Here is a 14861-nt window from a genome sequence, read left to right as displayed (position 1 = left end):
AGAAAATACAACCAGTTTTCATGTTCGTTCAACAAGTTTTTTGGTTAAAATAGCGCCTACGTGCTCTTTGGTTCAAACAACAAGTTACTTGTCATTTGAATCGGCAATATATTTGAATCAACAAGTCGGCATATTGTTTTAAACATACGTTTGGCATACGGATAAACCGCAACAAGTCGAACTTGTTAAATTCACAATGCAAATTTCTCTCAGTGTAATTACCTACTTAACTATGTATATTTCATTACTTTCTATATAATTTATTGGTGTGACGGTCGGTTTCTGAGTAACTTGGCAAACTCTATTAAGTATTTTTTTAGCAACTGGTAATAGGTACATAGATTAATAAATATTTAATAAATAAAAACAAAGTCAATAATAGGTAGGTAAGTACCCACGTGTTTGAGTATTGATAGGTAGGTATGGTAATTTGTTTTTTTATCATGCAGAAACGTCTGCGAGTGATATTACATATTTTTAAATTAAAGGAAAAATGGAAAAATTCACACCTCCGGCAGGACTCGAACCTGCGACCTTTGGCCTTGCCGGGGCCATCACGCTTACCAACTGCGCCACGGAGGCCTGCTGGATGTGTGCGAATTTATCCATGCCTTCCCTCAATTCTCAACCGCCTTAGGGTGGCGTTATAGCAAACATCTACCCGTAAGAATAGATCTTAACAGGCACTGGAGTCTCAATTTACATTGAGAATTCACCAGTAACAATGTGCTAACCCATACTAAATTTGTTTTTTATCATGCAGAAACGTCTGCGAGCGATATTACATATTTTTAAATTAAAGGAAAAATGGAAAAATTCACACCTCCGGCAGGACTCGAACCTGCGACCTTTGGCCTTGCCGCCATCGCGCTTACCAGCTGCGCCACGGCGGTTGGCAGGCCTCCGTGGCGCAGTTGGTAAGCGCGATCGGCAAGGCCAAAGGTCGCAGGTTCGAGTCCTGCCGGAGGTGTGAATTTTTCCATTTTTCCTTTAATTTAAAAATAGGTACGGTAATGTCGCTAAAATGTAAATTTTTGGAATTAAATTAAAATTTGGTATAAAGGGAACCATAAACACATTAATCAATAATCCTAGGTATATGTATTGATGAGGAATTCTGCAATAGTATGTGGGTGAATCAACTTTTCTTTGCCAGCAAAATTTCGCATACTTCGACTACATGTGGTCAGAAAATTTAATTGGGATTTAGTCTAATTAATGTCATACTTATTATATTAAAGACAAATATACTAGCTACGCAATACAACATGTAATTATAGGATTTCCTATTTTATAACTTTGTTTCGAGCAGTGACCCAGTGGACATAGCTGTCCCTCACTTTTGTATGAAAAAAGTGTCTCTTCTACTGGGTCACATATTGTTTTAATTAAAAATGAATCGTTTTTAAATTTTTCCCTAATTGGTATACGTGAAATAAGGATCTTTATTCACGATGGTAAGGTTAAAAATCACAAAAGTAGACCTAATAATAAGTAAGGGTAATTCTTGCAAAAAGCAAGAAAAAGTTGATTCACCCATGTACCTATATGTATAGTGAATTACAATAGGAGACAACATTTTACTGAGAAAGCAGTACTTAAGTAATAAAATCAGTGTTACTATGCGATTTATGATGAAACCATGAATTCGGGGGTTAAAAAATGTTCTACATGTGGGCAAGTAGGTACCTACTGCGAGTTTTTTTTTTAAATTATAAATCTGATTTCTCTGGGCCACAGACTAGTCAAAGGCAAAGACGTGGCCTACGATGGTGAGCTCGCCCAGAAGATGCCTGTTCACCCTTGATTTGAAGGGTTATATGAGCTCGGAAATATAGCCCCCGGCAAGGATTTTAACTAGTTACATTTTTATATAACCATTTACACAATAATTTTTCAACCATAGTAAAACTTTTGTTAAAGTATCGTTCAAATTGGCCTGATTTACAAAGTTACGGAAAAAACCATCTGATATTCGCTGACCAAATTTCATGCTTACATTATTGAAGCCAATCACAAACTTGAAAAGTTGGCAAATTACAATTTTCCATCAAATAAATAATTTGGGTGGGCACCGCCTACTTGACGAAAACTTTTTGCGTCGAATTGGCACAAAATAGTGTAGCTTTTGAAGTGCTGATGAATTTAATTTACAATGTAAGATCAAGAATAATATAATTCGGGACTGTCAAAGCCCATACAAAAAAGCGTACCCCTGAAATGTATGGGATTTTAGGCTTAAAACTAGATGACGCTGTTTCGCAGCCTGGAAGTGGCAAAAATCATATTTTCCCAAATATTTTTGCGTGTTTTTATTTTTTATAATAATAAATGAGATTTTTCTTTATTTCAATATCATGATATCATGTCAATACACATTTTGAAAAAAAAAAAAAAATTGTAGGCATCATCAATGTAGTTATGATAGTGTTTAATAGGTGGCGCCAAAAATTCGAGGTACGATTCTTAGTACCTACGAAGTTTGTAAATCCTTGGTAAGATTAAAAGCTCTTCTAGAAGAACTGTATCGATTCTTATTCCGATTTTTCCACTTTGGATCAATAGTAAAAAACGTGTATTTACCTACTCTTGAGTCTAAAATAAGGTAAAGGTACTTAACGTTTTGTGGCTAATTTAATTATGCACAAAATCTGAAAAAATGGAAAGTGCTTTTTAAAAGTTGGCAATATCATACAACTAGGGAACAAATCTTTACCCACTAGTGGATAAAGTGCGTTTTAACCCGCTGGTATTAAAGGACAAAACACGTGTTTCCGAGCTAGTGAGGGGAAAATCAAATTATTTTTACCCACGGCGGCGGCGGGCGGGTGGTCAGTGGTAAGGGCGTTAGCGGCGTAAGCTGAAGACCCGGGTTCGATTCCCGGCTCGGCCACCAGTGGGGCTTGTCGTTTTTTCATTCGTATACGATATCTATTTCAGTTTGGCAAAATCATGTTAGAGGGAACATAATATATCGGTTACCGCAAAAGAAAAGAAAAGCGGAACCCGTACACTCTTTAGTTCACTTCTATAACATTGTTCACATTCTATTCTTTGAGTTTTAAGGTCTTATGGACATTTTATTTCTATATTGTGCAATTTAAAAGCTGCGATTTCACTTAATGCTCTGAGCGAATGTTGAGTTTTGAGCAAAGTTTGCTCTTCCCAGTTACTCTGTACGTGAAGAGTGTAAGAAGTATTTCATTTATTTCATTTCATTTATTTGTTGTAGTCATGTACAATAAAACTAAGATGTTACATAATAAGGTACAAGTAAGACCATGGCACCCTGGAAGAGCATGCAACAGAAACCTAAAACTATACAAAAAACTAAACTTTAGGTATTATTATATAATAACAATTAATTTAATGATTTCATTTGATTACATTCAATAAAGACAATTAATTTAATATTCTAATATTTATAAGATTATGGTATGTTATCCAAACTATCGTCATTAAGGAAATCCTTAACCGAGTAATAGCATTTATCAATTAGTAATTTTTTAAATTTGCTTTTAAAAAAATTTGAAAATCGGTCCACGATTCTCGGAGATATCGAGTAACATACATACAAAAAAAAAAAAATAACATTCAGTCGAATTGAGAACCTCCTCCTTTTTTGAAGTCGGTTAATAATTCATTTCTAGGTCGAAACTACGAAACCGATCTTGATGCGGTTTACAGTAATGAGTTTCTGAATGATCGGTCCATGTTCTTAGATAGGTTTTAATTTTATTCTTTTTAAATGAGGTCTCCATCGTGGCTTTAAAAAAAAATTTTTGCTTACCTATCCATACCTACTATAATATTATAAATGCGAAAGTGTGCGTGTCTGTTTGTTTGTCCGTCTTTCACGGCAAAACAGAGCGACAAATTGACGTCATTTTTTAAGTGGAAATAGTTGAAGGGACGGAGAGTGACATAGGCTACTTTTTGTCTCTTTTTAATGCGAGCGAATCCGCGGCCAAAAGCTAGTTATTTATATTTGATGTCTTGTATATTTTATGCTGGTGCTGGTGGTACAATAGAGAGTTTACTTACATTTTTCATCTATCCCTCAAGAAGAATCCATTTTATCCCATGTTAGTTACAGAAATTTTTCCTATCGGCAGGGGCGGCTCACTCCGCATTTCTTCCGTACATTTCGACGGCCGCGAGTTCGCGGCCCATAAAGTTTGACGACCTTCACGTTGCGCAATAGAACTCAATGTCGCATGCAGTCCGTCAACAGGTTGTTGAGAGTGAGCCCTTTACCCTAAACGCACATAACTTACTCTGATAAACCTCAAATGAACAGTATTTATGATTCCTATGTGCATGACTTACACATATGTATTTAGTAAGCTCAAAACCAATACCCATATGTGCACAAAATTAAGAAAAACGAGTATATCTTAATTTGTGACTTATTATTTCCCATTTTTTTTCACACAACATATTTCTTGCTATTTTTGACACATTTTGGATATAAATTGAAATGATGTTTGTACCTAATTCTCTAGTAAATCGATTTTTTGTCTCTCCTGAAAAGTAGCTAAAGTGCACATAGCGGAATTGGCAATCTCACCGACGATATATTCTGTGCTATCGGGACGATCGGGAGAGCGATCGTGATATTCGTGATGCAACAAGTGGGTAGCCGCTCTCGGGAATTCACTCAACAAGTTCTTCTTAAGGCTGAGATACAACGCAAGATGAATGCTTATTTGACGACTGGTCTGGCTCAGTCGGCCCACCCTGCCTGCTAAGCCGCGGTCCTGGGTTCGAATCCCGGTAAGGGCATTTATTTGTGTGATGAGCACAGATATTTGTTCCTGAGTTATGGATGTATTTCGATCACGCCTGTATCCCATAAAGGGGTAGGCAGAGCACATGAAACTACTTAAGCTTCAGTGCCACTCTTATGTATATAAGTATGTATATATCTATATAAGTATATCGTCGGCTAGCAGCCATAGTACAAGCTATGCTTATAGTTTGGGGCTAGGTTGATTTATGTAAGGACGGTGTCCCCCAATAGTTATTTTTTATTTTATTTGGGTTCCGTACTAAAAAGGTACAAAATGAACAGGTGCGTTTTCACATTATCCGATCCGATATCGGATGTCGGAAGGATTTCAAAGGCAAAAATCAAAGAGCGGCTTGAAGCGGATATCGGTCCTACATCCGATATCGGATCGGATAATGTGAAACTGAAAACGCACTTATGGTGCGACTCTGTCCGTCTAGCTGTCTGTCTGTCACAGGGCTAAATAACTTTTCCACAAAAAAGCTTAGACAGTTTCTTTATGTATTCGAAAGAAATGCTATCAATTACTGTGTTGCAGTTTAGCTTCTTTAAAAAAAAAAACAGGCTGTAGAGTTCTTAAAAACATGGCCAAAAATGGCCAGAAAGAGAGCTCTGATATTCAAAACTGATATCAATAGCTGCAAAAGCAAAACTGTCAGACTCAGATCATATCACGATTGGTTATGTTTTGGAAGACGGAAAAGTTGAGAAAGAAACCTCGATTGTATACATTTTCGCAATATCTAAACCTGATCACTTATTACCTCAAAGCAAGAACGATATAATACGGGACTGTCAAAGCCCGTACAAAAAAGCGTACCCCTGAAATGTATGGGCTTTTTAGGCTTAAAACTAGATGGCGCTGTTTCGCAGCCTGGATTTCGCAGTGGCCAAAATCATATTTCCCCTAATATTTTTGCGTGTTTATATTTTTTATAATAACAAATGACATATTTCTTCATTTTATTACGTACACATTTTGAACAAAAAAAGAAATTTGTAGGCATCATCAATGTAGTTATGATAGTATTTAATAGGTGGCGCTAAAAATTCGAGGTACGATTCTTAGTATGAAGTTTGTAAATCCTTTATAAATTGTCCTTGCCTCAAAGCGGAAGAAACAGAATCCTTATAGGATCACTCGTGGGTCCAGACAGCTGTCCGTCCGTCTGTTACAGCCGATTTTGTTTTCTGTTGCACTTAAGAGACCACCGCTTCTTCATGAAAACCAAACAAAATGGGGACAGTTACCGCCTGTTAAAACAGTCTACCTGTCATATTTCACTCATACAAGCATAGTACGCGTTCACTTACACGAGCTTAGACTGTGTGCTAGGAATTTCATATGTTCCTATAATATATTATATTTGATCGCTAGTGTCCGAGGTGTGGCAATGGTTTAGTGAATATCTACGATGTTTACGTACGAGTCTTTCTTAAAATTACTTTTAAACTTTTGTATCAACATTAGAATTCCATAGAATAATGTCGTTTAAAAATAACTTCAGAATTAACCTGCAAATCAGCAATTCCCGTCAACTTTGTACAATGCCACGTCAGCAAATTTTAATTGATCCTATTTTGTTACCAACATTTAGTAATATAATTCGACTTTCGTAAGATATATACAGGATAATTGTTATAATTAAGAAAATATAGATACTAGAGAACCTTAATGACGAAATAAAATATAATAAAATCTCAATTAATCAACAAAATCTTGGTAACAAAATAGGAATTAATAAAAACAAATTTAACTTTTCCCTTAATTTTTGTACAAAGTTGACGGGAATTGCTGACATACGTAGTACTTAACTTTAGCACTTACCTTTACGCCGATGGTCGATTTGTTTTCACGTTATAAAACATAAAATTATTTAAAATTACGGAACAAACACTATTTGTCACCTATGCACATTTAGATATTTCTAGAATTGACATACTTCAAGAGAAATAAAACAAAAACTTAGTAATAAATAAACATTTAATGAATTAAAAACGTAATAATAAAAGTTGGTCAAGCGTTTTCGATAGAACGGCAAGATATTTGAATTGTTAAAAAAAGGTAATTTTTTCTTAATTTGCTATCTTTCGAAAATCACTGGCTAAAGAAAACTCTCGGAGAAAAAAAAACTATGAACTTTAAATACTAAAATTAAAAAAAAAACTGCCCAAGTCGTAATTAAAAATAAATAAATCAGCCATTAAACAATAAAATAAAAAGTTTCTATTCGAAATTTAGATTAATTTGAAACCATAAAACAAAAGCATAACACAAACAAAACAGTGTACAGCCATAAAATAAAAATAAAAAGTTGTAATTCCAAAATTAAATTCGCAACTGACCGGCCAGCAGGGCAAGTGCTGCGACGCGAACGCTCTTCATCCTGCCTCGGGACGGTACCTATTGCCGCGCGGCGGAGCGCACGGCGCTTTATATGGCCCACGAGTCCACGACTCACACCTACAACATGCACGCAGTTCTCATATTAGACTCTAGTCAAAATATTTTAACTTGTGTAATTAAAGTAAAGATAGGAGGAAGGTATATAAATTTAAAACTGAAATAAATCTGCTGTTCAGTGCTCCTTGCTAATAGAAATCTGAAGCCTAATTTAATTACGTTTTTTTATACATATGTATTATTTGATTTTGATGCTATTCCGTAGAGTTCCCTATACATACCTACTTATCCCGGCGTTCCCAAATTTCACTAGTCCTGGGGCCCGTTTCTCGAAAGGTACAAGCCTTGTATTACAAGTGCGCGAACTGTCAAATCGTATGGGTTGTCATGGAAACACACTTGTAATAGTTGTAAAACAAGACTTGTACCTTTCGAGAAACGGGCCCCTGATCGCAAAATGACAAAATACGTATGTGACCGACGACCGGTCAGGTCTATCTCAGTCTGTAGGGACCCCGCCTGTTGAGCCGCGGTCCTGGGTTCGAATCCCGGTAAGGGTATTTATTTATGTGATGAGCACAGATATTTGTTTCTGAGTCATGGACGTTTTCTATGTATATAAGTATTTGTATATTACATATATCGTTGTCCGAGTACCCACAATATAAGCCTTTTTGAGCTTACCGTGGGGCTCAGTCAATCTGTGTAAGAATGTCCTATAATATTTATTTATTATTTATTTATAGACGGTCAAGCAAATTTTGTCACTAAAAAAAGGACCGATTTGGATTTTTTTTTTAGTGTCAAGATTTTCTTCAATGAAAAAATTAGGGGTTATATGGTAAATACACGAATAGTCCAGCACGGGTAGCATGGTCGCGCGATAGACGATAAAATATCTGGCCGGCCCTATCGCACTATTAGTAAGTGCGATAGGGACGGCCAGATATTTTATCATTTATCGCGCGACCATAATTGCCTGCCTGTCCATTCAAATGCGAGTAGGTACGCCAACGCCATTGCCAGCCACACATAAAAGCAAATAAAAAGGACGTAAAAGTTTATTATGAAACATAAAAAATCTCATTTATTAGATGCGTTGACAACCTGAGTATTGATATGAATATAACATTACACTGGTACAGTCAAGGTATTATACACCGTGTAACATGAGGAAACCGAAAGATTTTAAGTATTGCATTTCTGAGGGCAAAATAAAGATAAAATTTTATATAACCTCAAGCAAATTTCGCCAAGAAAAAAAATTATTTTCACATAAAAAGTAAATGTTATTCGTAAAACTGGTACTTCAAATGAAAATTTTTTTTTTTTTAACAAAATACCTACTTTTTTTGCTATAACTCACTAGTTACTCTTTGTTGTAATAAGTAATATATCAACGAGGATAGTTGGATTATGTCCTATAATGGCACCATCACCATCAAAACAGCGTTTTGTTCTGAGAAATAATAAGTAATAGTTCTTTTTTGAAATGCTTAACTCTGAAACTAGGCGAAATTAGAAAAGTTTATATGACAATACTCTTCTGATATGATGAGGAATACGCTGTTAAAATTATTCGGTTTCCTCAACACGGTGTATAGTCAACCAATTGGCCACTGTAGAACTATGTCATAGTGACGTTATAAATAGGATTGTAAGAAATCTCTTACTGCTTGTCATTTTGACATGGTTGTAGAGTGGCCTAGGATTGGTTGACTGTACCTACATGCGGAAAGAGTACCAAAAAATGTGTAGGTATCCACAACCTAAACGTATAAGCAATAGAGTCATGTATACATATTTTTATACTTTGTTCGCATCTATGGGCCATTTTTTCAAAGTTTTTCTCCCCACCCCACTTTTTTTTTTAATTTGGAAATTTTTATGTGATTTCCACTCAGAACCGCGAGCTCTTTCCATCCTAATAGAATAGAGAAAAAAGTGCCCCAGGGTTTTTTCCCATTCCGTTACTATTTTTTCATACATTTTGTATGGCGATAACAGAATGGAAGGTATGAAAAATGTATGGAAATCTTGGGACATTTTTTTTCTCCTATCAGGTTGGAAAGACCTCGCGATTCTGAGTATGAATCGCGTAAAAAATACCCAGGTTACAAAAAAAGTGGGGTGGACAACTTTGAAAAAAATGGCCCCAATAATATGACTGACGACTGTAGGTAAATCGGTATTGTTACTATTGTCACACATGACAGCGTCCACAAAACGTAAACTCGCGCGACCTAATGAAATTTAAAAAAAATCCTGTAATCATATTAAAAAAAATCAAGTACCTACTTAAAAACAATATTTCGCTTACTTTAAACATAATCTAACACATGTTACATTTTTGCCGATCTTCGTTAGTGAGTATTTTACGATATTAATTTATCACGCAGGATTTACTTACTTATTATGTCATTTATCATTCATTTTTATTTTTTAAACTAGTGCTGTTTATTATTATTTATTATTATTTATTGTTATTAATACACCGTGTTTCACTTAACACTAAAAACCTGAAAACAGTTTGTTCAGAATCGAGAGTAGAATCGATTGAGCTATATCTTGATGGGGGTAATATTTTTATTTAATTTAGTATTATTAATTATTTTTTACGTGCCCATTCTATTGTACTCGTAATACAACATTGTGTATATCGCATTGCTAAGAGGTTGTTTAAAATTTTTCAGCCCCCACTTTACATTTAGGGGTATTAATACTGGCCGGTTACTTGGACTATTATTTTTTCCGCTACTAGTTTGACGTTGTTTGTCAGTTTAATTTTAATGTTTATCATAAGTCATAACAAATTGAACTCGTACCTAATTACAACCTTGTCATTTTGAATATTGAGTTTATTTGCTTACTGCGATTACCTGTCCAATTTGAAGTTTACTGTGACAAAGCTTTAAAGTGTTTTACAGTGACATCTTAGCTGTCTATTGGTAAACCTTATGTCGTTGCAGTAACGTACACAAATAAATAGTGTTATGGTTTATGATGGTAGTTAGCAATTACTTTATTGAGTGTAGAGCTAAAAGTCAAGTAGAGCTGAACAGAAAATTAAAAATTCAATTTAAAAAAAAGTAACGATCAGATTAAAAGATGAATACTCTAGATGAGTTTAAAAAAATAAAAATCAGTTGGGGTGTCTGAGGTTTTGAGTGATACCGGAAACACCGTGTATACAGTGACAAACTTATGTCTAACACATAGTCCCACAAAACTCTGGAACAGAACGAGTTTGTCTGTGGGATCAACAGTCTCTCAATTACATAAACAATTAACTTAAAGAAAAATCATTAAACTTCTTAAATAATAGATAATATAAATTATTGTAATATATATAGGAAATGTTTTTTTAGCATAGTTTTAAATTTGTTTGGGTGCTTTTCACTTCGGATGGCTTCAGGTAAGCTATTGAGTGGCAGAGTCTGTCATTTCGATTCCAATGACATTTCAGTAAGTTGATAGAAATTGTATATTTGTTTAAGCGCCTCTTTGTACATAGGGCCTAATCGATTCAACCAATTCTTAATTAATCGTTAGATTTGGCAAACGATACGTCTTAGCCACATCGCAACATACTTCAAAACAAATGTGTCAAAAATGTGAATTTACAGCTCAGGCACAATACTGTAGCAATATGTTTTATTAACACTGACGTGTGATGACTGACTTCGTCATAGTTTTGCATTTGTCATGCCCTAGACACTAGAAATTGGTTGTTCTAACGAAAACGACTTATTGTCTGTTCACAGTTTAGTCAATTCTGCCTGAAGTTCAGGAAAAAAATCTTTATTTGCTTGGAATCGTATCGTATACCTACTTTCGAACCGAAGATATTTACTTTCTGAAAAGTGGTTCTCGTATAGGTAGGTACTTCGTTTGGAAAGACTTTTCAAAAAGTTTGTTTCCAGGTACCTACTTACTTATTTTATTTATCACAGTGATATAGCGGAAAAAACACTACTATTAGATTAAAATTAGAGCAAAAAATAACCAAAACAAACTAAATACGGTCAATCAAACTTGTCACTAAAAAAGACCCGAAAAAAAGTAAAAATATTTTTATGTAGGTACCTACACAATAAAATGATATCGGCTACGTATAACGCAGCCGAAGTTTTCATGCAGGAAAACTAATTTTAGTTTCGGAAGTTGATAGAAAAAGATGTTAATAAGAAGGGTTGACTCATGAATACAGGTTTTATTTTATAGTAGGTCAGTGAGGATAGCTACATTCTGGCAAAAAAGTGGCAACATCGTAGTGCTGTCCCTGTCAAATCAATATGTTAGGCCCTGGTTTCTCTGACCACCCGCCGCCGGCGGCCGGCAACCGACGCGGGTAGGCGACCGACGACGTTCGAATGTACCTATTGTTCGGAAATGTTTGAGGGTGGTTTCCCTGAAACGTCGCTGGCGGCGGGTAGGTCGACGGGCGAAGGTCACACGCCGCACGCGACGGTCTGTATTCGATTTGTAGAATAGCAACGGACGGCGGGTGGCGTCTTAGGTAATATGGAAAATGAAATGATTTTACTAAAGATAATGATGAATTGTACTTTTGTGAAGTGTTTTCGACATAATCGAATATGACGATGTAAATTTTTTTTACTGCACTGCAAGTGTTTAAGCACCAAGTTAAAAAATTGCACTTTCTTTTTGCCGGTTATATCGTTTGACTGTCTCTTTTTTGGATAATATCAATAGGTATACTTACGTACCTACCTATTTCATGAACAGTACAAGTATTTTTGTATTCATTTTGTTCAGAGCACAACACAACAGTTCAAAAAGCAGTCTACCAGAGCTTCTGAGTTCCGTCGCCGGCGACGGGTGACCAAGGCTCAGAAAACACACGCACCCGCGACCGACGGCGTGTGGCACAGCGTGCGGCGCACATCCAGACGCCGCCGGTCGCGTGTGACGGGCCAGAGAAACCAGGGCCTTAGAAAACGAAACACTACGATGTTGCTACTGTTTAATTTTTACTCTTTCTGCTCGTTCAGAGCGATTATCTTTTGTTAGTTTCTATAGCCGATAGCTCATCGCTTCTCGCTTTTGGTGGGAGTGGGACCAGTGAGAAATTAACGTTATGACGTACTTTCAAATTAACATCGCGTGTTCTGTCCCTCACGGACACAATGCGTAGCATCTCCAGAGTATACTTACTTTATATACGACCCACCCCGCCCCCTTAGTGCGTTTTCACATTATCCGATCCGATATCGGATGTCGGACCGATATCCCATTACAGGCGCCATCTTGGATTTTTTCTATTGAAATCCTTCCGACATCCGATATCGGATCGGATAATGTGAAAACAGTCTTAACGTCACAGTCTCGTCATATCGATGACTAATCCTAGTCATTTGTATCCGTCACGTGAAATATCGTCACTTTTCCAAGGAGTCGGGTTTAATAGCCATCGAAAAGACAAGAAAGGTCGCTAAGGAGATTTGGTAAAATATGAAGCGCGGAATAGTTATTTTCCCCTCACTAGCTTGGAAACACGTGTTTTGTCCTTTAATACCAGCGGGTAAAAACGCATTTTATCCACTAGTGGGTAAAGTAATTTGACCTTGAATAAAGTCAAATTAACTGCTTTAAAATGGATAAAAGTAGGTGAATCTAGTAATAAAGATGATTTTTACCACCTGTGGAACTACTGGAATCAGTGATAAACGCATTATTTGCGTTGTAGTTTCCTCGCTATAGTGAGGGGAAAAGTTTTGTGTTACACTCGGGTGTAGAGATGGGTAGTGAGTAAATACTCAAGAGTAAATATCGAGTAAATACTCAGTATTTACTCAAAATACCCGTATTTACTCGTTTTAACTCAAATTGGTGGGTATAAACTATTTAGCGTGCTGAAATGGAAATACAAATTAGAAATATTGGTGTATTTTGTTATCGGCTACTAAGTTAAGTAATCAAATTTATATGAATTTTATTTTAAGGACGTGCTCTCCATACATGTAACTATTTTTCACAAAAATAAAATTCAGAAATTACCAGTGTTATACAAGGGGGCAAAGTTGTATTTTAACGCCGAGTGTGCAATTGAAAAACGAGCAAGTGAAAGGATTCTATAGTTGAACCACGAGCGAAGCGAGTGGTTCGAGAATAGAATCCTGAACTTGCGAGTTTTTTAACACACGAGAAGTAAAATACATTTGCACCCGAGTGTAACACAAAACTTTTCCCTCACTATATCACGCGAGGAAACTATAACGCAAAAAATGCATTTATCACTGCTTCCAGTAGTTCCGCAGGTGGTAAATCATCTTTATTACTAGATTCACCTACTTTTATCAACTTTAAAGCAGTTAATTTGACTTTATTCAAGGTCAAATTACTTTACCCACTAGTGGATAAAATGCGTTTTTACCCGCTGGTATTAAAGGACAAAACACGTGTTTCCGAGCTAGTAAGGGGAAAAATATGTTATTTTTCCTTCTCATATCTTCTTCTGCGCAATTCTATGAAGCAGTATAAGATTTGCGTATACAATTATAATTATATTTATCAATCTTAAATATTACCGTAAACATCATCAAAGTGGTTGCAATAACAAGATGTATTGGATACCTCCTTTGTACAAAATTGTACACAGTTGACGTACAAACACGATAGGCAAGTTGTCCCTATCGCACTTACAAATAGTACGATAGGGACGGCCTGATGTTTTATCATTTACCGCGCGACCATACTTGCCTGCCTGAACTCTAATATTAAACTCACGTTAGTACTCCCAAATAAAACACACAGGAAGTGCATGAAACATGAACTCGGGGTACATGAAACTGCTGCGTTAGAAAGAGACAAAAAGTAGCCTATGTAACTCTCCATCCCTTCAACTATCTCCACTATAAAAAAACCGTTTTAATTAGTTGCCCCGTTTTGCCGTGAAAGACGGACAAACAAAAAAACACACACACACACACACTTTCCCATTACATTACGTTCTAACTGACTGGGTATACGGTCCTAACGAGGGATATATTCGATAGCAAAAAAACCTAATATCTCACCCTGCATCCCACGTATATCACACAAAGCGATCGAAATGTCAACGGCTCAAGGTTACGCCGCAGCCATTACGGTAACATTATGGCCATAAATTAGAAATTTAATTACATTCATTCAATTTTCTAGTGTAATGTGTAAATAAATCATTATGTGGGGCCGTTTAATGAAAGGTAATATAACTAGTGACTGTGAACAGAGATCGTGAGAAGCTTAAAAATGTATTAAAAACTTAACGTAAATAACCTAACCCTAAAATCTAAATTGTGAAAAAAAAAACCCCGACATAGTGGTCCGATTTTTATGAAACATGGCTAAGAACACTCCCGACTAACTCAGCTTTCAAACAAAAAAAAACTAAATCTAAATCGGTTGATCCGTTCGGGAGCTGCGATCCCACAGACAGAAACCCACACATACAGACAAAGGACAGACAGCCAGACAGACACGTCAAACTTATAACACCCCGTCGTTTTTGCGTCGGGGGTTAAAAAGAAAAGCGCCTTCAAAAAGGGATAATACAGTTATTACCTACGCTTATTTATACCAACTGATATGTTTGAACTGTTTGAAGTCGGTGCCAAGCCAAATTTTGCTTGATGCGTTACGATAAGGATGCAGGCATGTTAT

The 14861-nt window shown here is 36.1% G+C and overlaps 1 protein-coding gene across 1 annotated transcript in view; it reads right to left on the bottom strand.

Annotated features, from left to right (window-relative positions):
- LOC125235619 overlaps positions 1-7513 on the bottom strand; it is a 67612-nt gene extending 60099 nt beyond the window's left edge. The window contains exon 1 of the mRNA XM_048142217.1: positions 7139-7513. Coding sequence (XP_047998174.1) covers positions 7139-7178 — 40 coding nt within the window. The 5' untranslated portion in view covers positions 7179-7513. The remainder of the gene's footprint in view (positions 1-7138) is intronic.
- Positions 7514-14861: the final 7348 nt, after the last annotated feature.

Source organism: Leguminivora glycinivorella, chromosome 17 (assembly GCF_023078275.1).
Source record: "Leguminivora glycinivorella isolate SPB_JAAS2020 chromosome 17, LegGlyc_1.1, whole genome shotgun sequence".
NCBI classification, from domain to species: Eukaryota; Metazoa; Arthropoda; class Insecta; order Lepidoptera; family Tortricidae; genus Leguminivora; species Leguminivora glycinivorella.
Note: the sequence above shows the minus strand (reverse complement) of the source record. Positions and strands in the feature narration are given on the sequence as shown.